At 41.5% G+C, this 24,441-nt stretch overlaps 1 protein-coding gene across 1 annotated transcript in view; it reads left to right on the plus strand.

The window, feature by feature from the left end:
- LOC120927054 (suppressor of tumorigenicity 7 protein homolog) overlaps positions 1-23,969 on the plus strand; it is a 241,553-nt gene extending 217,584 nt beyond the window's left edge. Inside the window, exon 15 of the mRNA XM_040337485.1 lies at positions 23,669-23,969. Coding sequence (XP_040193419.1) covers positions 23,669-23,764 — 96 coding nt within the window. The 3' untranslated portion in view covers positions 23,765-23,969. The remainder of the gene's footprint in view (positions 1-23,668) is intronic.
- Positions 23,970-24,441: the final 472 nt, after the last annotated feature.

Here is a 24,441-nt window from a genome sequence, read left to right on the forward strand (position 1 = left end):
AATATGGTGGAGGTTCAATGATGTTTTGGGGTTGTTTTGCTGCCTCTGGCACTGGGTGCCTTGAATGTGTGCAAGGCATCAGGAAATCTGAGGATTACCAAAGGATTTTGGGTCACACTGTAGAGCCCTGTGTCAGAAAGCTGGATTTGCGTCCAAGATCTTGGGTCTTCCAGCAGGACAATGACCCCAAACATACGTCTAAAAGCACCCAGAAATGAATGGCAATAAATCGCTGGAGAGTTTTAAAGTGACCAGCAGTGAGTCCAGATCTAAATCTTATTGAACACCTGTGGAGAGATCTTAAAATTGCTGTTGGGAAAAGGCGCCATTCCAATAAGAGAGACCTGGAGCAGTTTTCAAAGGAAGAGTGGTCCAAAATTCCGGGTGAGAGGTGTAAAAAGCTTATTGATGGTTATAGAAGCGACTGGTTTCATTTTTTTTTTTTAAAGGGTCTGCAACCAAATAATTAAGTTATGGGTGCCAAGAATTTTGACCAACCTATTTTTGGTGTTTTGTGTGACATTATGTCCAATTTGCTTTTTTCCTCCCTTTTTTTATTTTGTTACAATACACACAAAGAGAAAAAAACATATGTGTATAGCAAAATATGTGTTACTGCAATACTTTTCTGTGAGAAATACTTGATTTTCTGGAAAAATTTCTGAGGTGCCAACAATTTCGGCCATGACTGTATAAATACAGCCGTGGCCAAAAGTTTGAGTATGACACAAATAATAATTTTCACAAAGTCTGCTGCCTCAGTGTTTTTAGATCTTTTTGTCAGAAGTTACTATGGTATGCAGAAGTATAATTGCAAGCATTACATAAGGCCCGGATTCACATACATCGGCGCATATTTATGCCGCCGTAGCTTTTCTAATATACGCTGCGCCAACGCAGCGCAGAGAGGCAAGCACAGAATTCACAAAGCACTTGCCTCCCAAACTGCGCTGGTTTTCCTCGGCGTATTCCGGCGTAGGTGGAAGTGGGCGTGAGCCATGCTAATGAGGCGTGACCCCATGCAAATGATGGGCCTCCCTGGGTCCTCCCAGGCATACGTATCCAGGGGGACTGGCAGAGAGGGGCTCTAACTGTTTCCCCAGCTCAGGTAGATATACCTGAGTCGGGACAGATCTCACGACCCAGGAAACCCTGATTTACAACTTTCTAGGGCAACTCCTCACTTATTGGATAATAGTGATAATGTTGACTCATTATCCACTGAGCAGGCTGGAGGTGACATTAGATTAGAAGATCCAAAACGAAACTAGGAAGTGTCACGTGTATCTTTGCAGTGTTGTAAGGCTATGTAATTCATAAGATCTCTTTAACTGCCTCGCATCCAGCCAATGCAAGTAGACATACTTGTACATTCTTCCACATCCATCGGCCACTCATGCATGCTCACCACCAGATACGGGAGATCACAGCTCGGGGGGAACCAGGCCGCTGTGATTGGTCCTGGCACAATGTGATCATTGAGACCGATCACAGTTACAGTAGTAAACCATGGCTGTCATTCAGAGATCACTGTGATTGGTCACAGCAATGTCAGGGTATCAGGGCCAATCACAGCGGCCCTGTATTATTTGATAGCTGTTAACAAAGGCATCATGAATGAAAGCATTTGAACAGTTTTCCCAATGCTTACACAGTGATCATCACTATGTAAGCAATCGCAGTGTAAAAAAAAAAAAAAAAAAATCTCGATCACCTTCCCAGAGCAGTGCAGTGTCACATTCTGGACTTGGAAGTGATTAAAAGAGCTGTAGATCATTTGAAAGATAAGTTTGCAACTTTTTTTTTTCGCAACAGGTAAGCAGCAAATAGGGGTCAATGCATTGCATAGATAAATCCACTGTGTCAGGATCAGTAGTCCTGACGAACACAGCATCCACAAATTCCATAGAGTTTACAATACTGGTTTCACGTAAACTAAAATACAGTAAAGTAGTTAATTTAAATGATAAATAATATAATGCTTTTATCCCCCACACCAAACATCACCTCGGATGCTTACATAAGGCATTAAATGCTAGGCTCTCATATTAAATGAAATCGTACCCAATAGGGAATGGCTGGAAATGATGCCTACAGTATATAATGCTCAAGGTGTGGGGAAATCCGGCAAAAGGGGCAGAGTAAAAGGAAAGGCAAATTTAAGAGAGGAGGAAATGTAATGCCTTAAAATTTAGGAGATGGGGTGAAGGCTGGGGGGGGTGGGGTTCAGGCAGAGGGGGAAGAGATGGCGGTCAGGCGCAATGGTGAGTGTAGAGGTTAGTGAACAGGCAAGGTGCGGGTAAAGGAGAAAAAATAAAGGGAGGCAGTAGCCTTTGAGTTAATTGAAAAACAAACCATTTGACTATAGTGAATTTTTATAGATTAGCAGGGACAGGGGGAGCAGCTGTGAAATGTGCAGTCAAAGAAAGGTTCCATGTCAGGGGTTCAGAGTCAGGGGTGTAGTCATAGGGGGGCTGAGTGGCAGGGGGTACTGGCTGGTAGAAAAGAGTAGTGTCTTTGATGTTGGGGGGCAGTGTCAAGGGTGCTAGGAAGCAGGGAGGTTCAACGTCAAGGGTGCAGTGGTAGGGGTATTGGGTTGCAGGGGGGCTGTACAGGCTGGCAGAAAGGTGCAATGTAACTTCTACTTGTGCGCCTGCAGGGAGGCTTCTTTGACTGAGCACCACATGATATGATGTAGGCTTAACGTGGCAAGTGGGATACCTAGAATTAAGGTATTTGAAAGTACAATGTGTCACTACTAATAATGCATGGTAGAATGAACATTTAAATGTAGACCAGTGCCATCTTCAACAGCCATACCCAGCAGTAGGCAAAGCCAAAGCACCCCCTTCAGGTGTGCCTCGGTCAGTTCACCAACCCTTCCCCAGCTTGTGCTGCAGTTTACAAAGGCACCATAATCTCCAGCCTGGCAGCTCACACCACAACCCTCCCTGCCCAACTTTCGCTGCTAGCAGGTAAGAATGCATCTGGAGTTGCATTTGACAGCTCCTCACCACTATGGCTGCAATCACTTCCTTCACCACTACTGGGCTAGCCCCCCAACATCATCACTATGTCTGCACCCTCCTTCTTAACACCCTGCCTAAAACCTCCCCAGCAATGCACCTTAACACCAACCCCACCCCATGCTTTAATAACCGCAGCTGACCAACATCCTCCTTTACTTTACCAACACCAAACCTGTACACAAACCCCTAAACTCACCATTGTGCCTGACCTCCATCCCCCTCATCCTCACCTTTTATCACCTCTCCTACATGTCCCCAATTCGCTCACCACTGCACCAATACCTGCCTCTGCACTCACTGGCACTGTACCAACACATGCTATACCAATGTGCACTCCTGTGTTCTCTGCCACTACAGCAATGGGTCCTTCTGTATTAAAGCTGTTCAATGAGCGGCACACTTTTGCTAGTAAATACATTTTGTAGTAGAAAAATTCTTCACCAACATGTTTTAAGAGCTCTATAATCACAAAACCCTTTGCAAAAATAAGTAATTTTTTTTTAATATGCAGATGTGTTATAATCTCCATCTGCTATTTTAGAGCGTGAAATGGTATCGGCATTTACAGCAGAAAGATAAAACTGCTTAAGATGGTGAAGCAGAAAATTGATGGATTATGCCGTGGTGTCTGAACGCTGAGATCTGAGACCACACACACACTTGGGCTTTGAAAGATAACACAAAAGCACGAAATGCTGTAGGTTGAACAGCTACTGCACATAGTGTATTTATTTCTTTTTGATTTATAAATAGGCCTTTTTTTATAACAATATCTGGTGTAACTGTACTTAAAATCTAGGTAGGTGAGTTTCAAATCAAACAAAGCAAAGTTATGTTTCTCACTTAGCTCCAGTAGGGTGTAATTATGTCTTAAAATTACTTTTCAAGTCTCAAAACTGAAAATCTTTTCTAAGCATGAGATTTTCAGATTAAATTATTATTTTTTTTAAGTGGAAAATATTTTGGCACAAGCGCATCTTTCTCTGGACACTGGCCATGCTGCACATTGCCATGTAAGACTGAAATATATTTAGTACAGGAATGGCGGTGACATACAGCAGCAGACACACTGTGGAGGTTCCTGTCCAGAAAATATGTGCATGTTTGCCAGGATGCCACCTGAACATATTCCTTCTGTACCAGCAGCTCTATTGGAATGCTGGAGGCCTTTGCTTAAAGCCTAGAAGCAACTCCCTACCTTGGCTTTTTTTTTTACTAAATACTTCCAACTTCTGCCCTGTTCACATCAGTCAAGTGTCTAATGTTTTGGCCACTTTCACTGGAAGTGATATAAAAATGCTATTGTACCCTCTGAGCATTTAAGGGTGTACTTTCTCTTCAAAGTATGAAACTTGGCCCTCCTCCACATGTAGTTTGATCTATATGTGCTGCTTCCCATTCCTGTGCTAAAAGGCTATTTTTAATAGCCTACAGCCCATGTGCACCAGAACTATAATGTTGTTTTAAAGAAAAACTCCACAACAAAAATGCAGTTCACAATCCTTATGCCGTGTACACACGATCATTTTTGGGCATGAAAAAAAAAACGAAGTTTTTCGGCATGTAGAAAAAACAAAGTTTTTTCAACTTCATCATTAAAACGAAGTTGCCCACACACCATCGTTTTAAAAAAAATGCTCTAGCAAAGCGCGGTGACGTACAACACGTACGACGGCATTATAAAGGGGAAGTTCCATGCGGATGATGCCATCCTTGGGGCTGCTTTTAGGTGATTCCGTGTTAGTAAAAGACAATTTGCACTTTTCTGTCTGTTACAGCGTGATGAATGTGCTTACTCCATTATGAACGGTAGTTTTACCAGAACGAGTGCTCCCGTCTCATAACTTGCTTCTGAGCATGCGCGGGTTTTTAACGTCGTTTTAGCCCACACACAATAATTTTTTACAACCCGAAAAACAACATCGTTTAAAACGTTGTTAAAAAATGTAGCATGTTCGGAAAAAAAATTGTCGTTTTTCAGAACCCGAAAAATGATGTGAAGCCCACACACGATAATTTTAAATGACATTTTTTTAAAACTACGTTTTTTTCATGCTGAAAAATTATCGTGTGTACGCGGCATTAGACATAGTGGCTGCATTCGTTTTTAGTTTTTCTGGCTAAAACATTTTCAGAAAGTGCAGAAAATATCTGAAGACGTGAGCTGGACTGGAAGCGTGTGATCCTTCTGTAAACTTCATATTTCCCTATCCCCTATGTAATGGAGATGGACAAAGACAGATATGTTTAAAGTCCAGCCTGGGTGTCAACCACAGCTCTCTCTATATATACAGTGAAGTTTAGCAAAGCATGTTATTTATACATATATATATTATTATTGTTAATATATATAATTTTCAGTGTTTACTTATCTCTCTCTCCAGAGCTTTAAGTGCCATTTATCTCTAGTGCTCCATTTCTCTGTTATGAGCATTTCTCTGACAAGTTCTCCAGCAAATGAGATAACAGTAGCTGGAAATTTGTGTCGGGGAGGGAGCATGGAGGTAGATAAGCAGGGAGCTTGTCTATTCAGACTATAGCTCTGCATGTTCCTTCATTCCTCTGCCTATGTGGCGGGGGTGTGTCCCTTTCATCCCATCAGCTCTCACACAGTGTAAGTCCAGTATCCCCACCCCTATGTGCTGCTGAAAGAGGAAGAACGATTTTTAACATGATCTGCACTTTCCAAAGAGTGTACAAAGGGAAAGACAGCAGATATATATGTAAAACATATGTAGGGGGATTTGTGATATCTCTGTGTATCATCTGAGGCTAATCACTTCACTGGGTATATGTGAAGGTTTACAACCACTTTAATCACTTTCCATCCGGGCCAATTCTGGCACTTTGCTCCTACGTTTAAAAATATTTATTTTTTCTAGAAAATTACTTAGAACATTATATATGTTTATTTAGCAAACCCTAGGGAATAAAATGGTGGGTGTTGCAAATTTTTATGTCACACAGTATTTGCGCAGCGATTTTTCAAACGCATATTTTTTGGGGGTAAAAAACAGTTTAATGAATAAAAAAAAAAAAAAAACAGTAAAGTTGGCCCATTGTTTCGCCGAGTAAATCGATTCCTAACATGTTACGCTTTAAAATTGCGCACACTCGTGGAATGGTGCCAAACTTTACTCCATAGGTGACGCTTTACATTATTTTTTACAGGTTACGTGTTTAGAGTTACAGGGGAGGTCTTGAGCTAGAATTGTTACTCCCACTCTAACGTTCGCGGCGATACATCACGTGTGGTTTGAGCGCCATTTACATATGTGGGCGTAACGTACATATGCGTTCGCTTCTGTGTGCGAGCACGCAGGGACGAGGCAATTTAACTAAAAAAACAAAAAACAATTTATTGTTTATTTTATTTTAATTTATTTACTTTTACACTTTCCCTTTAAAAAAAATGATGATCACTTTTATTCCTATTACAAGAAATGTAAACATCCCTTGTAATATGAATAGTACATGACAGGTCCTCTTTATGGTCCTTCAGGCAGGAAAGAAAAAAAATAAACAATTTTGGCCTTTTCAGCCAAGTCCCCAGCAATGTTTACTTTCGCCAGGCCAGATGTGACGTCATAATGTCGCGCCCAGGCCTAAGAAGGTCATAGAGATTTCCAGTGACCATCTGTCCCTTGAAAATCTTTATGTTCAAGGACCCGTGGGTGGCAGGAGGGGGCGGGACCTCCCCTCCACCACCGGTAAGAACAATCAAGTGGCTGAACTGCCGCTATGATTGTTCTTACGGTGCAGGGAATCACCAGCTGAAAAAGATAATGTCTGGATGACGATTAATTGTTCGATTAATCGTTAATTTTTTTGATCGATCAAAATTATTTTGATCGGTTACTCACCTCTCCGCCATCTTCCGGGTCTCTGCTACCTCGCCCATATGAAAGTCCGCGGCTTCGGCCTAGCTCCGGAGCGGCGGCCATCTTGGTCCACCCGGCGGCAGCCTAGGTGAGCTCCTAGAGCGGCGCGCTGACATCATCACCCCTCAACTGCTCGTGGATCCAGACGGAGGGGTCGGCTTCTCTTCTGGTATGTCTGCTGGGAGAGATGTCTGTTACAGTGGGGGGAGATGTCTGTTACAGTGGGGGAAATGTCTATTACAGTGGGGGGAGATGTCTATTACAGTGGGGGAGATTGCGGATATTACAGTGGGGGAGATGACGTGGATATATTACAGTGGGGGAGATTGTGGATATTACGTTCTTCCTTTATAACTAATCGAAATTTGTAGATTAATCGATTAAGAAAAAATCGATTAATCAAACACGAAAATTTTAATCAGTAACAGCCCTATTTTTTTTGTTTTGTTTAGCTGTAACAGATTCCCTTAAAAACATTTACTTTAATAAGAGAGAATACATACAAACAGTTTAAGAAGCTAATAGTATTTATATCAACCAAGGCAGAGGACTGGCAAGTTTAAAATTTTAAAGCTAAATTCCAACTTTCTTTTCACTAGAACTGAATGGAATGATCATTCCCAACATAGATCATACCTCTGCACCATGTTGTTCTGTTGTCTACAGATCCCCTGATATTCTGGGTGTAGTTGTGTCCCAGAGGACAATGCTGATCACAAATTGAGGTAAAGAGACAATCCGCAGCTCTTTACCACATGATCAGCTGTGCCAAATCACAGCTGATCACGGATGTAAATAGAAGCTGGTTATTGGCACTCCTTTGCTCATGCTGAGAGCATAAGGAAAAGGAGAAGAGAGGCGATAACCGGCTTCTCTAAAAGGGACATCTACACTGATAATCAGGGCACTGATAATATGTGTCCTGATTATCAATGCAGTCCCTACAGTGCCCACCAGTGCTGCCAGTAAGTGCCCATTATTGCAGCCTATCAGTGCCCATCATTGCAGCCCATCATTTTAGCTCATCAGTGCAGCCTCATCATCGCACCTCAATTCAAGGAGAAAAATTACCTGTTTCCAAAATGTCATAACAAACTGAAAAAAATTGTATGTTATTTTTTTCAAAATGTTTGGTCTTTATTTTTTTGTTTAGCAAAAAAAATAAAAAACCCAGTGGTGATTAAATACTACCAAAATAAAGATCTATTTGTGTAAAAATGATAAATATAAAACATTTGGTTTGGGCACAGTGTTGCATGACGCAATTGTCATTGAAAGTGTGACAGCGCTGAAAGCTGAACATTAGCCTGGTCAGGAAGGGAGTAAAAGTGCCCAGTAGGCAAGTGGTTAAAGGAAGTAAAACCTTTTCAGTCTCTACATGTTTTAATTTGGCGATTCGCTTATATTCGCTTATTTCACTGCCTCTAATAAATTAAATGTTATGCGTCTTTTATGCTTTTTTTGCTGTAGGGGTCAAGAATGTCAGTTACCACAGGCTACAGTCACATTTTTATGCTGAATTATATTATTTGCCCAGAAGAAAATTATTCCATGTATTACTTTTTTTTTTTATATATATATATATATATATATATATGAGGTCTGCTTGCTATTAAGAATGATCTTGTATTCCTACCACTTACATGACTTTGGCACTCGGGTGTCACATACAGAGTAAGAATGTATTTTTCCATAAGAGACGGCTCAGCTCCCATCCCTTCACCATAGAGATCACTAGAAAGCTGGACCCTTCCTGTGGCTTACATCAAAGTCATGCCTTAGTCTGTGTTGACATTAACAATCACCTTGGTGCTACACACAGCTTTGCCAGGGACTTTTGAAAAGATAATACATGTCATCCTTAGGTGGTGTCGGCAACAGAAGTCTATGGTTGAACAGTTGAGTAGGAGATCACTTGCTTGCAAGGGTCAGACTGTGATCTCATCCTGTCTGACTGTGTGCTTGCATTAGGAGAGGATATATTGGGATTTAAAAAACTGTGATGCAGATCAAAGTGGAAGCAGATGTATCCTTACCAGGATTCGTCTAAAAGGCATTAGGGTGACATTTAGAAAATGTATCACGTCTGCTCATGATACGTCTGTGTCTCCATTCAAGGAGAGGGCACTGTGAATGGAAGCATAGTAAAACCTATAGCTGCGTTAGTAACAAGTTATATTTATACATTAAACATAACAAAGGTTGGCTTCTTTATTATATCACTTTTATTATAATGGAATAGAATTACATCACTCTGTGTTGAATCAATTGAGCCTACATTAAATAATGTTCATGGCCACATATACATTTTTAAGTGACTGCAAGTTTAATTCATCAGGTTACATTAACTTGTAGAATTTGCACTGCTTATTTATTTATTGGAATTACATAATATAATATTGTCTGATTTGGTGGTTCCCAATACCCAATATCAATTATGTTTTGACTTGTTAATTATAATTTGTAATTTAGCTTTACATTAAAACAATTAAAATGTACCTATACTTTGCCTAACCAGAGCAAAGCGACGGAATTAATAAAAAATTGCTCTTGCTGTAGTTTGTGCTTTCCTTTTCTTATCTTCCCGGGTGCTACAAATTGATCCTAGTTTGAGATCACACGCGGCTGAGAACTCTCTCCCAACTCCATGTGATGGCACTGGCAAGCTTCAGTGTTTTCGCATGGTAGAAGGGAAAGGAGATCACGTGCCTCCTTATTATAACTGCAAGTAGTTCTCTTTGCTTCTGGCAGAGAAGCAAAGTGAAGGGGAATATAAACTGCTGCAGGGGGCCAGCATTAAAACAAAGTTGTTGCTCTGTATGGGGAAAGCACAGTCCCCTAATGGGGCATTTGATGTCAGTAGGACAACAGTAAATTTCTGGCAGATGTTCTATCTAGGGATGCACCAATATCAGTTTTTTTAAGACTGAGTATGAGTGATCAAATACCTCCAAAAGAAAGCTCTATTTCTGTGGAAAAAAGGACGTCAATTTTGTTTGGGTACAACGTTGCACGACCGCGCAATTGTCAGTTAAAGCAAAGCAGTGCTGTATCACAAAAAATGGCCTGGTCATTGAGCAGGCAAATCTTCCGGGGCCTTTTTTCCCCCACACTGGAATTGGGTCGCATGGGTGTTCACACCCACCCGAGACAGGGCAAGAGAAAGTAAGTAATTAAGTAAGGGGAAAAAGAAGAGAGAGGGAGAAAAAAAGGGGGGGGGGAGGTAGGAGAAGGGTGGGGGAGCTCTGAGGGTGTCACCTCCTCGGTCTCCACAGGGCGTAGCGTGTAGGTAGAGGCTCATGGGATGATCCCAGCTAAGAGTGGTTTCCTCCCGGGATCAGCTTTTGAGTAAAAGAGGGAAGATCAGTACAGCGTATCAGAGCAGTGAGCTCCTAGAAGGTTGTTAATCGGGGCATATCAATGGCCATTTGAGGGTTCGGGGGGCGGTTTAGACCCATCAAGGAGACATAACTTTCTGTGTGACAGAAGTGGGTCCAGCAGGCACAGATCCGGGAGAATTTCGACGGGGTGTCTCAGGCTATGTGGATCAATTCCTCCATTTCAGCAATTTTCCTCACACGAGTAAGCCATTCAGAGATAGTTGGGGAACGTGAAGAGCCCCAATGTGCTGGGATACATAGTTTAGCTGCGTTAATCATATGTACAACCAAAGATTTCTTGTATGAGTGAGCTGAAACAGAGGAATTGTGCAAAATGAGCTGAGCTGGGGTGTAATCTAGAGTTTTTTTTTTACAATTTTTTTATACATTTTTTTTTTATAATTTATTTACAATTTTACTTTTAAATATTTATTACAATTTTTCTTTTTTTCTTTTTCTTTTTTTTTTATGAACCCTGTTTGGGGGGCTTTGGTGAGATATCAGGGGTCTGACATCTCCCCTTTGAGACAGGGAAAGGGACTCAGGACACAGATTCCCCAGTCTCTCTCTGCAGTATCACCTGCACTAAAGATGAATGAACAGGAGACAGAGGCTACTTTCCATCCATAAACTAAAGCATCATAAACTCACTTTACGATGCTTAGTTTTGAATGGACAGAGTCACTGACTGTCCAAGGAAGGGGGCCGTAAATTACATATTTACCGGCTCCTTCTACCACTCTCCATCCTGACAGATCAGGGACCGGGGGGGGAGCGAACAAGGACAAGGGGCAGCGAAGAAAGAGCAGAGGGGGAGTGGAAAATGACAGGGAAGAGGAGCAGAGAAGGACACGGTGGGGGAGCAGAGAAGGGGTAGAGAAGGACACGGACGGAGAGTGGAGGGGTAGCAGAGAAGAACACAGAGGGGAAGCGGAGGAGGACATGGGACAGTCAGGAGATGATCGTGCGGTGGTGGGGGCCGTTGCAAGCACCGATCTCCCTGTATAGAGTTCAATAAAGCAGCTGAAAGCCCCTGGAGAGATAGGAGGAGAAGTCGTCAGGTGCTTTTATTGAAATTATACAGGGAGTTCCGTGCTTGTAACTGCCCTCACCTCCTCACAAATTATCCCCTGGCTGCCCAGGTATCGGATTAGGCATCATAGCATTTGCATGAGTACAAGTACTCATTCAAATGCTCGGTACCGATACTAGTAACCCTAATTGTATAGATATAAAAAAAAACATTATATATTCCTTTTTTAGCCCTTTTTTATAAGTGATCACATTTCCTCTGTTCTTAGCTGCATAAGAGCTGAGGGGAGGAGAAGCAGTAGTACACTAAGCTTCCCAGTAAATGGCTGTGCCGGGGGATGTGTCAGGACATGTCTGATCATTGGATGAGAGCAGCCTGAGTTCCCAGCATAGGAGAACTGACCATTGTGTGTTCTCCTGCTTAGCGTGGTCAGTTTTCAATCGAAAAAGCAAAATGGAATAGCAGGATCACCAGGGATTTCACACAAATGATGCAATACAAAGAGAACAGGATACTTTCTCATACAAGTACCTGGGCTTAGTAACACCTTTTTTCTTTCAAATTTGTATGTCCTTTTATGGACACTTAATCTGAAACTTGTAACTGTACACAGTCAAAATGTAAAAACAATCTACACTTTTTGGTTGTTGAGAATGGGCAAATCCCACAGTGCAGTTTATGCTATCTCAAACACCACTCATTTAGGGTCAGGCTAATGCCATCCATCAGAAAGCTATTTGCAGTGCCACTTCAGAGGGAGGTGCAGATAGTGCTTGAAATATAAAATCATGTAAGTATCTAGGAGTCCAAATCACGCCGTCCTCTGCATTACTATACTAGACTAATTTCCCTCCCATTTTTTGCCAAATACGAGACCTCCTGCAGAAGTTGAAAGTTCACCACATTTCCCTTTTGGGTAGAGTGGCGTCTGTGAAGATGACCATTCTTCCCAAACTCCTGTATCTATTCCAGACTCTGCCTATCCCAGTCCCTTACGCACAATTACGAAAGCTCCAAGCAGACCTGGTGCGCTTTGTCTGGAACTATAAGAGACATAGGATAACCCGCTCGGTCTTGGTGGCTTCCCGCTCTGATGGGGGGCTGGCTATTCCAGATTTAGTGAAATATCAAGCAACTGAATTGCGCGCCATCACCTTCTGGTTCCCCCAGCGGGCGTACAACAAATGGACAGAAATTGAAAAGATATGGTTTGCACCTGCACACTTAAATAGCTTACTCTGGAACGCAGGTGCGAAGGCAGACCTGGAGAGGCTTCTGGGGTCCATGACATTACTTAGATCGCTCTGGTGCAAACTCACACGTGTCCATGGGCTCCGCTCAGAGAGGTCACTGCTAACCTCTTTCCTCTACAACCCCGACACGTAACTTGTTCCACTTCGGCCACTTGGATCCGAGAACATGTAAATTGCTATAATTTACTCAACTCCAGGACAAACATGACTTACCTCGCCAGGTGTTTTATGGTTATCTGCAAATACATCACTATGCCCAATCCTTTGCCCCGAACCTCCAGTTTTCAGCGCCATCCCCTTTTGGGGGCATAATTCTGGAGGGAACAGCATGCCGAGGCTTGATATCTGATATCTACCGGTTGCTTAATTCCCACTCTATCGACTCCCAGGGTAAGCATACTTGCATGCTTCACTGGGAAAAGGAGCTGGGAGAAGAAATCCCAGGGAGGCGTGGCAGACGATCTGGTCTCAGGCAGCAAAGAGCTCCTACTGTACTCTCTACAAGGAGAACATGTATAAAGTTCTTTATTTTTGGTACTTGACGCCAGATGTGCTCCATGTTATTTATCCCTCCTGCTCGGATGGGTGCTGGCGACAAGGGCTCCCTCTACCATATTTACTGGAGCTGCCCCAAGATTGTACCCTTTTGGAAGGAGACACAACTCCTGCTATCCCGCCTTTTGGGGGGGGTGCAGGTCCCCTGGACTCCCAAACTATTCTTATTGTGGGTAGCACCCCTACAGATTTCCAAATCATCCAAAAAACTGCTTAGGCACATACTCACAGCTGGCCGATGCCTGGTTGCCCTCCATTGGAAAAGGCGCTCCCCACCCTCCCAAGAAAACCTGTACACTAGAATAAAAGATGTGGAACTTATGGAAAAAATGACAGCTAGAATACAGGATAGGTTGGAAATGCATGATAAGGTCTGGGAAGAGTGGCATTGCCGGGAGGACCCGTCCTGAGCCGATGGATGAGCCCCTAACCCCGCCCCCCATCCCCCTCCCTTTAACCCCCCTCTTAATCCTTGTTTCTTTTTTATTTTCTCACTTTTTCACCCCGTTCTTTTTCTCTTTTCTCTCTTCTTCTCTGGCCTTGTAGAGGCCTGTGGCAGTTGTTTGATGATTGCTATTGTATGCAGATTGTCAGTTCTGATTATTTACCATTTCCAGAGTTGTGTGTTAATACAATGTAAACACTGGCTAGATTGTTTCTCTAGCGATCTGTGTGCACTGCTGCATTCAGTCTATGTTCATTTGCTCATTGATATGATCAATAAAATGTTATTTGAAAAAAAAAAATATGTAAGTAAAGCTAAGCTTTTTTGGGAAAATAATTAGACTTTAGAATATTTTAGGAATTTTTGCACCACAAAACTTTAGCGGCCATATTCAAAAATGCAGCAATAAACATAACACGTGAACAAATACTATTTTGCATAGAACATGTGTTGCTATATGGCACGGGACAATATAAAATATAAGAAGTACAGTATTAAGCTTCAGAAATGTTGAGAAATTTGCTGACTTGTTTGAAAAGATCACATTTTTACATTTTGTTACATGGTGCTAAAATTTGAAGACCCAGGATTCAAGTATGAAAATGACAACGTGTTTTAATAGAAATTAACTCTGTCCATATGGTAATAAGACAGCATATTTTCTACCTTCGCTTAACACTGACTGCATCCTGTCTTTCTGTTTTACTGCCTTCATATAAGATGAAGGCATTGTTCTCACCTCTGTACAGATGAAGGAGATTTAAGAATCTTTATCCACTTTGATGCTAGCAAGAAACTTCAGAGCCAACACTGCTTCAGCTCAGGCCATAGCTGAAGTTTTTGATTCTCTGATCCCTTTGGTCTGTGGGAATTCAGGATTTTCTTTCAATAAAACCCTGACTGTGAAGGATTTTCTTATTAAATGCTGTGTCTGATGTATTTTCCTCTCTCCTTGTCTGCTCTTTTTTGTTAAACATCTTTTGAAAGGCTTCACAGTGAAGTCTGATCATGACTTTCTAAAAAGCTTTCACTCATCCTCTCACTTTCCAAATCTATATTAGAGTGGCAGTGAAGTGTAATCACTTGGTAAGTAACGCTTTCGGTGCCATCACTTAAAATACCAAGCTCTTGTCGTGACCCAAGCTACCTCCTACATTTTTTGTGCACATATGTATTCTGATTTTGTAGAAGACAAAAAATATAACATACACAAAAGGTCCACGCTGCTCACAGGTGAGCCGGCTCCAGCAGCATGATCTCCTCACTGCAGGGTGCTCGCCCAATCGCAGCCGAAGCAATAACGAAAGGAAAATCCGGATGGCTGCACGCTAAACTGACATCCAAATGCCTCTATTCGCATTAAACCATGAAGAGCACTACATGTACAAGCAAGGGAGGAACAGCTTACATGTTTCACACACGAATTGTGCTTTATTAAAAATAATATCATACAGAGTTTTTCTTTTTTAAAGCTTAACAAGCTTTCCCTAGAATCTGCCCTAGAGATTAGCAAATTACTAAAATTGGGTTTTATGGAGGTTGTGTTTTTTTGGGGTTTTCAGTTATGCATGGAGCAGTGAAATTATGCCATGCTCTCCAATCTATCCAGCTGCTTTAAAAACTGACACTTTTCTAATTTTCAGAGGGTGTCAAACTACCTAATTTCAAATGTAAAGCCTCGTACACACGACCGGTTTTCCTGGCAGGAAAACTGCCAGGAGAGCATTTGGCCAGGAATCCCGGCCGTGTGTATGCTCCCTAGCAGTTTTTCCGTCAGAAAAACAGCCGGGAATCACAACGGGAAAATAGAGAACCTGGCTCTCTATTTTCTCATCTGGATTCCCGTCAGAGTGTTTCCTGCTAAGAAAACCGGTTGTCTGTATGCTTACCTGTCCATGGTAAACGATGGTCATAGAGATTTCAGTCATCTCTCTGGCTGTTCGAGGCCTGGGCGCGATTTTGTGACGTCTTGTCCGGGCAGCAGTAGTAAACAAACAAAGATCTCGGCTGGGAAGAAAAAGATTGGTAATTTATTTATGTTTTGCCTGGATAAGACCCCATATCTCTCCATAAAGAGGACCTGCCATGCACCATTTCTCAAGAGAAAGTTTAAAAATAAAAAAATGTGAGGAAAATAAACAAATATATATTTTTTTAAAGTGTACAGAAGCGAGCACACACGTAAGTCGCACCCGCATATATAAACGCAGTTCAAATCACACATGTGAGATATAATATTAGATATTAGAGCGAAAGCAACAATTCTAGCACTAGACCTCCTTTGTAACTCTAAACTGGTAACCTGTAAAAAAAAAATTAAGCATCGCCTATGGAGATTTATTGCAACACCATATTTTACATTAAACAAACAAATTGGGCTAACTTTACTGTTTTGTTATTTTAAATTTATGTAACCAGTGTTTGAAAAATTGTTGCGCAAATACTGTGTGCCAAAAAGTTGCAACAACCACTATTTTATTCCCTAGGGCAGAGATATGAAATTAGCGGACCTCCAGCTGTTGCAAAACTACAAGTCCCATCATGCCTCTGCCTGGGTGTCATGCTTGTGGCTGTCAGAGTCTTGCTATGCCTCATGGGACTTGTAGTTTTGCAACAGCTGGAGGTCCGCTAATTGAATATCCCTGCCCTAGGGTATCTGCTAAAAAAACATATGTAATGTTTGGGGGTTCTCAGTAATTTCCTAGCAAAAAAATGATGATTTTAGTTAGCATGTAGGAGACGAGTACTAGAATAGGCCCGGTATGGAAGTGGTTAAAAACACTGCATGCCTAAGTGCTGTTGCTGACTCTATAACCCCCTGTATAGGTACTAGATAGGAAAAACATATAATGCATATATACACACAAAAATCTGTCAACGGCTTCCAAAAAATAGAATGCATTCTCTTCTAGAACAAGTAGAGTAACATACAAAGAGCTTCTCATTTGTAGAAAACATCTTGAACATATTCGTTATCTGATGCTTCTTCACAATAAATGCAACTTCGGGGGGAATAAAAATATTAAAAATATTAACTTGCCTGGATAAATTTAGATGTTTCATATAATCGGTGGGGCTTATCAGTCCACTTTTTTCAACCCTAGCAATAGCAGAGGTATATATATTTTTCAGAGAGCAATAGAAACTACCCCTTTAAATTGTATCATGCGAAGAGAGATTCCTTTAAAAGCTGCTGTCATCACTGGAAGCTAAAATAAAATCATAAGGGATGATTTGCCTGTATGGATCATGTTGAAAACAATGCTGAAGACAGGTGCCAAACTATTTTGCATGCAATTTCATTCCCTAGCATGGGAAGGGAAACTGTAATGCTGGAAACCACACCGTAAAGTAAAAAAAAAAAGTAAAGTTTGCTGATATTCATAAGGGACCCCAGTCTGGCTTTGTAACAGGAATCTGTCGTTTAAACATGTCTATAATGTCAGCACGTTCACAGTGGGCCACATCTTTGAAAAAAGTGTTGAGTAAAATGTGCTTTTGTATTTCTGAACCTTGCATGTGTTATCTTGTGACATATATTCTATTACTCATACTGGTTTATTGAATAAGGCATCACAAAGAGTAATGTTGTGCAGAGTACAAGTACAGGAAAACGATCAGGGAAACAGTTCTGAGTAGATGCTATTGTGTTTTACATGTTGGACATGCTGTTTGTTTTATTAATTAAAACATTTTTTTTGGCGGGGAGGGGTGTATACACTACATTCTATACTCCCCAGCTAAAGTATAGACTGGCCAGTTACTGCATCTGCCCATGTACTCACACAACTGCTACTGTCATCTGCAACAACTTGGCAGGTAGAGCTGGCTATACGCTAGTATAATTTCTCCAAATTTTTTAAACATGTTAACTCAATTTTCTAATCATTAGTGGGGTCAAACTGATTCTTGTTTTTGACCAAAGTGACAAGAAAATTCGAAGGAGCAGGATGGACATTTTTCATGAACAAACAAATTTCATTTGTGAAATAACATTTAATACAAAATTAAACATTAAAAGCAAACAACATTCATCCATCGAATGTATGAAGAATTTTCATATGAAAATCTACTAGTGTATAGACTATGGCCCGGATTCACAGACACTTACGCCGACGTATCTTCTGATACGCCGCGTAAATGCATTGATGTGCCGTCGTATCTATGCACCTGATGCTTGAAATAAGATAGGCCTGAATTTTGGCTCCATCCGACCGACGTAAGTCTCCTACGCCGTCGTATCTTGGGCGCATATTTACGCTGGCCGCAAGGGGCGCTTCCATTGATTTACGCGTCGAATATGCAAATGACCAAGATACGCCGATTCACGAACGTACTTGCGCCCGTCGCAAGAGTATACGCCGTCACAAGAGTATACACCGTTTACCTGAATGGGGCTGGGCGTAGGTTACGTTCACGTCGTAGGCATTGAGCCGTCGTATCTTAGTGAGTATATGCAATGTGATTCTGAGCATGCGCCGTTCGTTCGGCCCTTCATTTACATGGGGTCTTGCTTCATTTTAATACATCACGCCCACTTCCTTGCTACTTTGAATTAGGCGGGCTTACTCCGGCCAATTTACGTTACGGAGCAAGTGCTTTGTGAATACTGGTCTTGCCTCTTTGTTTTACGTCGGCGTAGCACATATGAGATGCGCTATGCCGGCCAAAAGATGTGCGGCTCTACGTGAATCCGGGCCTATGTTAGGCTTGTGATAAATAACTTCACCTTTCATTTTTATCATGGGTGTGTGCAACCAAGTCTATGTTAGAACACATCTCTCAAACCCAACCCTGATCTGGTCACATACCCCAGTCTTGAAGTTAACCTGTGCTTTGCCAATGCAGGATAAAGCATATAGTTGCCTTCCATTTGCTTTCATGGCACATACATTACACACAAATTAGTGAAGTCATAGCTTATAGAAAGCTAAGGGCTCCCTTTTTGACAGTGTTAATTGGTTCAGCATTGTCACATGATTCTTCACACCTGGCCTAGTAGGATATTATTAGTTGGCCAAAGAAACCTTCTTACTTGAACTGATTATGGTAAGAAATGGAGTGCAAGCTAATTATGGGGGAAGCAGAGGATTACTCTAGGGTAGGCAGAAGGTCAGCTCTTCCTGTACTTGGGGTGGCAGAACACTGGAGGTGGACCAGTAGGTATACAAGAGGACAGACGGAAGCTGAATGTTACAATGTGAGGAGATAAGCTGTAACAGAACCGTCAACTTTGTAAGAGAATGCAGAGCTAACCCCATATTTGTGAGGAAAGGAAAAAATTGGATTTTTTAATACAGCTTACCTGTAAAATCCTTTTCTTGGAAATACATCACAGGACACAGAGCCTTAATTACTTAATAGGTTATGTAGTCGTCACAGGTGATTGGACACTGGCAAACCCAATTCAAATTTATTTCCTCCCCTATATAACCCCTCCCAAATAGAGAGTACCTCAGTTTTGTAGCAAAGCAATGTGTTCCACGTTATCCGCCTGCCAATTTTCTACCCCTGGAATGAAGACCGCAGTTAGGCAAGGAATATTTCTTTGTGCCCAGGCCAAGATGTGATTCACCTCTTTTTGGGCATCCAGACTTCTGGTGCCTCCTTGGTGATTGATATAGGCTACAGCCGTAGCATTGTCAGACTGAACCCGAACAGGCCAGCCTTGCAGCCTGCAAGACCAAACTTTGAGGGCCAAATGAATTGCACGAATCTCCAGAATGTTGATGGGTAGGAGCTTTTTGGCCCCGGACCACTTTCCCTGGGCAGATGCTTCTTCTAGCACTGCCCCCCAGCCTAGATGGCTGGCATCTGTGGTTACCACTTTCCAGGTAACTGGAGTGAAGAATTTCCCTTCCGACAGATTTTGGGGGATCAATCATCAATTGAGGCTCTGGCGAACCCCTGGACATAAGATCATAGGAAGATCCAGGGCCTGAACATACTTCTTCCAAGCTGACAGAATCCTGCCCTGTAACGGTCTTGAGTGAAACTGGGCGTAAGGGACAGCCTCGAATAAGGCTACTATCTTTCCCAACAATCTCATGCAAAGACGGATGGAAGGACTTCTTTTTGCCTTTACCACTCGGACCAAGTCTCCTATGGCTTTTGCCTTTGGCTTGGGAAGGAATACCTTGCTTAGGGATGTGTCTATAATCATACCCAAGTACTCTAGCCTTTTTTGAGGCTGCAAGGAAGATTTCTCCAAATTGAGGACCCAGACTAGGTACTGTAAATATTCCACTGTGCTGTGCACATTGTGGCCCAAGCGAGTGGCGGACTGATCTATGATCAACAGATCGTCCAGGTAGGCTGTTATCACTATGCCTTGTGCCCTTAGTCTTGCCAGGGCCAGGGCTAGTATCTTTGTGAACACTCAAGGTTCTGTAGCCAGCCCCACAGCAAACCTTAGAAATCTTTGGTGACCGGTAAATATTGGCACATGCAGATATGCATCTTTGATGTCTATTGATGCCAGGAATTCTTCTCCCTGAAGGGTGGAAACAACAGAACGAAAAGACTCCATACGAATGTTCAGAAACTGATTTAGACTCCTAACACTGGTGAAAAAAATGAGGTACTCTTCATTTGGGAGGGGTTATATAGGGAAGGAACTCAATTTTAATTGGGTTTGCCAGTGTACAATCACCTGTGGTGACTACATAACCCATTAAATAATTAAGGCTCTGTGTCCCGTGATGTATGATCCAGAATGTGGTACAATGTGAACTGATTGAGGTCTAGCATCCCAGTCAGAAAAACTGCCTTCTCTGACCTGCAACTTCCACAACGTAAATCACCACTTCCCTCAAGTTAAGCCTCTGCCTTCCCATAGCTTTCTCATGTGCAGCTCCTACCATAGTTACATAGTTATATATTTGGTGAGGTTGAAAAAAGACACCAGTCCATCAAATCCAACCTATGTGTGTGATTATATGTCAGTATTACATTGTATATCCCTGTATGTTGTGGTCGTTCAGGTGCTTATCTAATAGTTTTTTTAAACTATCGATGCTGCCTGCTGATACCACTGCCTGTGGAAGGGAATTCCACATCCTTGCCGCTTTTACAGTAAAGAACCCTCTACTTAGTTTAAGGTTAAACCTCTTTTCCTCTAATTTTAATGAGTGGCCACGTGTCTTGTTAAACTCCCTTCCCCGAAAAAGTTGTATACCTATTGTGGAGTCACCAGTACGGAATTTGTAAATTGAAATCCTATCCCCTCTCAAGCGTCTCTTTTCCAGAGAGAATATGTTTAGTGCTCGCAACCTTTCCTCATAACTAACATCCTCCAGACCCTCTAGCTTATAATTATTTATTAGCTCATAATTATATGCCCTCAGCCCACATCATGTTTCAAAATTATCTAATGCCACCACCTCATGTGTATCCCCAGTTATATGGTATTCAGCCATAGCTAGCAGTCCTTAAATCTGACCCAACTTTCTAATGTGCATGCTTCTTCAGATACAGTGAATACTCCTCCTAAACATTCCCATTATGTCCTATTTTTACCCAGTCCCCTCATTTTCAGATCCTGACCTTTTTTCAGCTCACCTGATATACAGACTTTTTTTTTACTTTCAGCCCTCACTAGGCCCTCTCATATTCATCCAACACTGGCACTGGTTCAACTACAAGCAGGTTCTCAAAATGTACAACTGCTCATATTCATCTACACCAATGTACAGCCCCCTCATATTAATTAGACACTTATTTTTCATGAATCATCCTTCATACCTAATTTCTATAATGTAAAGCTGTTCTTAAATTCTGTAACAATCGGTCTTACCCATGTGGCTCATTTATATTCTGCTCTAGCACCCTAATGAGCAGCTCTTTTTACCAGTCAACTTTTTTTTCTGCCTTAAATAGACTCCCAATGCCCTTACGCTTACCTACTGTGTGCAATGATGTGGTTCTATGTTAGCATTGTGGATGAAGACACACACAAGCTTTCACCAAGGAAATAGAGAAGACACAAAAGAGCCAAACAGTACTGATAGGGACATACAGTACAATATGTCAGTGCTGAAGAGAAAGCAACATAGAGTGGAGCCTTTCATTCTACACACTGTGCTAAATACCTAAAGTGGTTGTAAACCCTTACAGACCACTTTAACCTACAGGTAACCCTTTATTAAGGCTTACTTGTAGGTGCAACACATATCTCCTAAACCTACATGGTTTAGGAGATATTTGCTGAAAAGACTGCACTGATGTCTACGGTGCGCAGGTGCACTGAGCGTGCCGTTAGTGAAGGTGATCATGCTGTCACTGATGGCTCTCACGCACATGCGGGGGAGTGACACCATCGCGGCTCCGGCCAAGTCACTCGGGTATCATGGCGGCGGCATAGTAGAGGAACGAGAGTCGCTTTGGGAGCTTCGATCTCAGGTAAGTAATTCATAATGAGCTAGTATGCTATGATTTGGTGAGTGGTTAGAACCACTGTCATATTTCCTTGTCCCCACTGGGTAGATTTACTCAATCTAATTATTCCGGCCCCCAGTGTCCCTGGTTAGGTAAGGGTAAATCCAGAATTTTGAGTTGCCACGAGAAAATAAATTGAAGGGGAATTCTTTCAATGGGGATACTTGTTACCGCAAGAACTGTCTAGGGCTGGGTTCACACCAGGGGTCCGGTGTGGCCCTGTTCTCCGTTTCAGGTGCGAATTGGGCTTGAATTAATGACTGGATTCAGACCTGAAACGGAGCCAAAGATGGACCCCTGTACAGCCGCCTCGGAGAGTGTGAACCCAGCCTAAATGGGGATTTCCCTCACTTTGGAAATATTGATTCTCGCTTCCTGTTGAGTTTACAGGACACAAATAAGGAAACTAGATGGTGGGACTTTGAATATACTGAATTATATGAACCAATAATATTGAACATTGTTTTTTATTATTACAAAAAAGGCATGACATACACATAAAGATTGGTAAAATAGTACTAATGGGTGTAAATAATTAAAGTCTAGATATTACATGATTGTACACAGTATTTCAACATAACATACATGGTGATGTATGGTGACTGTAAATCTCAGTAAATGGAATCTAGACAATACATAATTGTACATATTTCTCTATGGGTAGCATCCAATTAGATATAGAAAAACTCCGGCATCTTATCCAAAATGAAAGAATACATATTGGCTTTAGATACATTTTAAGCTGAAATGTGAGTGGAATTCCCTTTCATAAAGATGACTACTAAACAGACCATGTATAACTATGCACTTGAAATAAAATTTGTAACAATAAGCTAGTAAAATGTGTTATTCATGTCAGACATTGCTTCCCAGAAAACATTATAGTCATAACTCAAGCAGGATTATTTTGTTAACTAAAAGTGTAGAAAACATTGGAAACAAAGATGGGTTTGTTACAGTATTGACCAATCAATTCTTTGCAAAATTTTCCCAAGGAATAATTTTAAACTTGAGTGGTCACTGTGGTATAAAACGGCATAATGTTCCCATTTACTTCTTTCAAGATGGTAGTAAATATCCTCCAAAGCGTGTACTCAAAAATATACTATATTTTTCTTTAAAATGAAACCAGAACTGACTTAAATGTGGAGGCTCTGACTGCCGTTTGCTTGTCTCTGACTCAGAAATATGTTCTAGCAAAAAGCAATGAAACCTTTGGATCACCATAACAGCTGGACAACTTGGTAAATTCCTCAATAACTGCATACGTATTTTCTCAGTTCTTAAAATGTCTGTATCTTCAAGTGCATGCTTGTGTGCTAGTTAATGCCATTGACTTTTGATAGGTCTACTTTGGACTTTGATCTGGAATCGAAACGCTCGTTATGAGCATAAAACCATTGTTCCACACAAAAAACATTTTTGGAATAAATAAATAAGAAATCTAGATTATTCGCTTTTCTACCAAACTGTGTATCTGGAAACAAAATGCACTCAAACAATTGAGTCCTGTAGCTTATTTAGCACTGTATTTTTTTTCTCTCTATATATATATTTGGTTTACGCTCAGTCAGCACTCTTTATCGTAAGAACAAGTGTGTCCACTGTAGTTATTGAGATCCAGTAGTAATACTAAATGTTGTTTCTTTCTTGCAGTGTTTTGTGACGATGCTGGCTCCCTTCAGTTTTATACTGGAAAAAATGGAAAACATCATGCCATCCAGTTTTTGGCAACATTTGAGTCGCATGTAATCTTCACCAGAAGTAACGGAAGACAACGAGCAAAAACATTTGTTGCTGTACTAAAAAATAAACAAACAGGGGAATAGGAAAACTGGAGCAAAGTGTGTAGCTATTGATCATACAACCAAAATGCTTCAGTGTTTCAGATAAAAAAAAAGTAATCTGGGAAGTGCTTGCTCCCCTCATGCCCTGTACACACGATTGGTTCATCTGATGAAAACAAACCGATAGATGTTTTCATCAGATATCTGATGAAGCTGACTTTCATCAGTCTTGCCTACACACCATCGGTTAAAAATCCGATCGTGTCCAACGTGGTGAGGTAAAACACTACGACGTGCTGAGAGAAATGAAGTTCAATGCTTCCGAGCATGTGTCGACTTGATTCTGAGCATGCATGGATTTTTGACCGATGGATTTCCCCACAGACGATTGTTTTTTTCGATTGTTTTTTTAACCATAAGAACAATTTAAAACAGGTTCTATTTTTTTTTCACCGATGGGGAAAAAAATGATGGGGCCCACACACGAACGGTTCGTCCGATGAAAACGGTCCATCGGTCCGTTTTCATCAAACAAACCGATCGTGTGTACAGGGCATTAGGCTCCAGTATTGATAAATCAGCCCACATTGTTTTTTTCTTTTGTTAGTCAGTTTTGTGTAGTAACCCTAACCTCAATATTTC

Source organism: Rana temporaria, chromosome 2, assembly GCF_905171775.1.
Source record: "Rana temporaria chromosome 2, aRanTem1.1, whole genome shotgun sequence".
NCBI classification, from domain to species: Eukaryota; Metazoa; Chordata; class Amphibia; order Anura; family Ranidae; genus Rana; species Rana temporaria.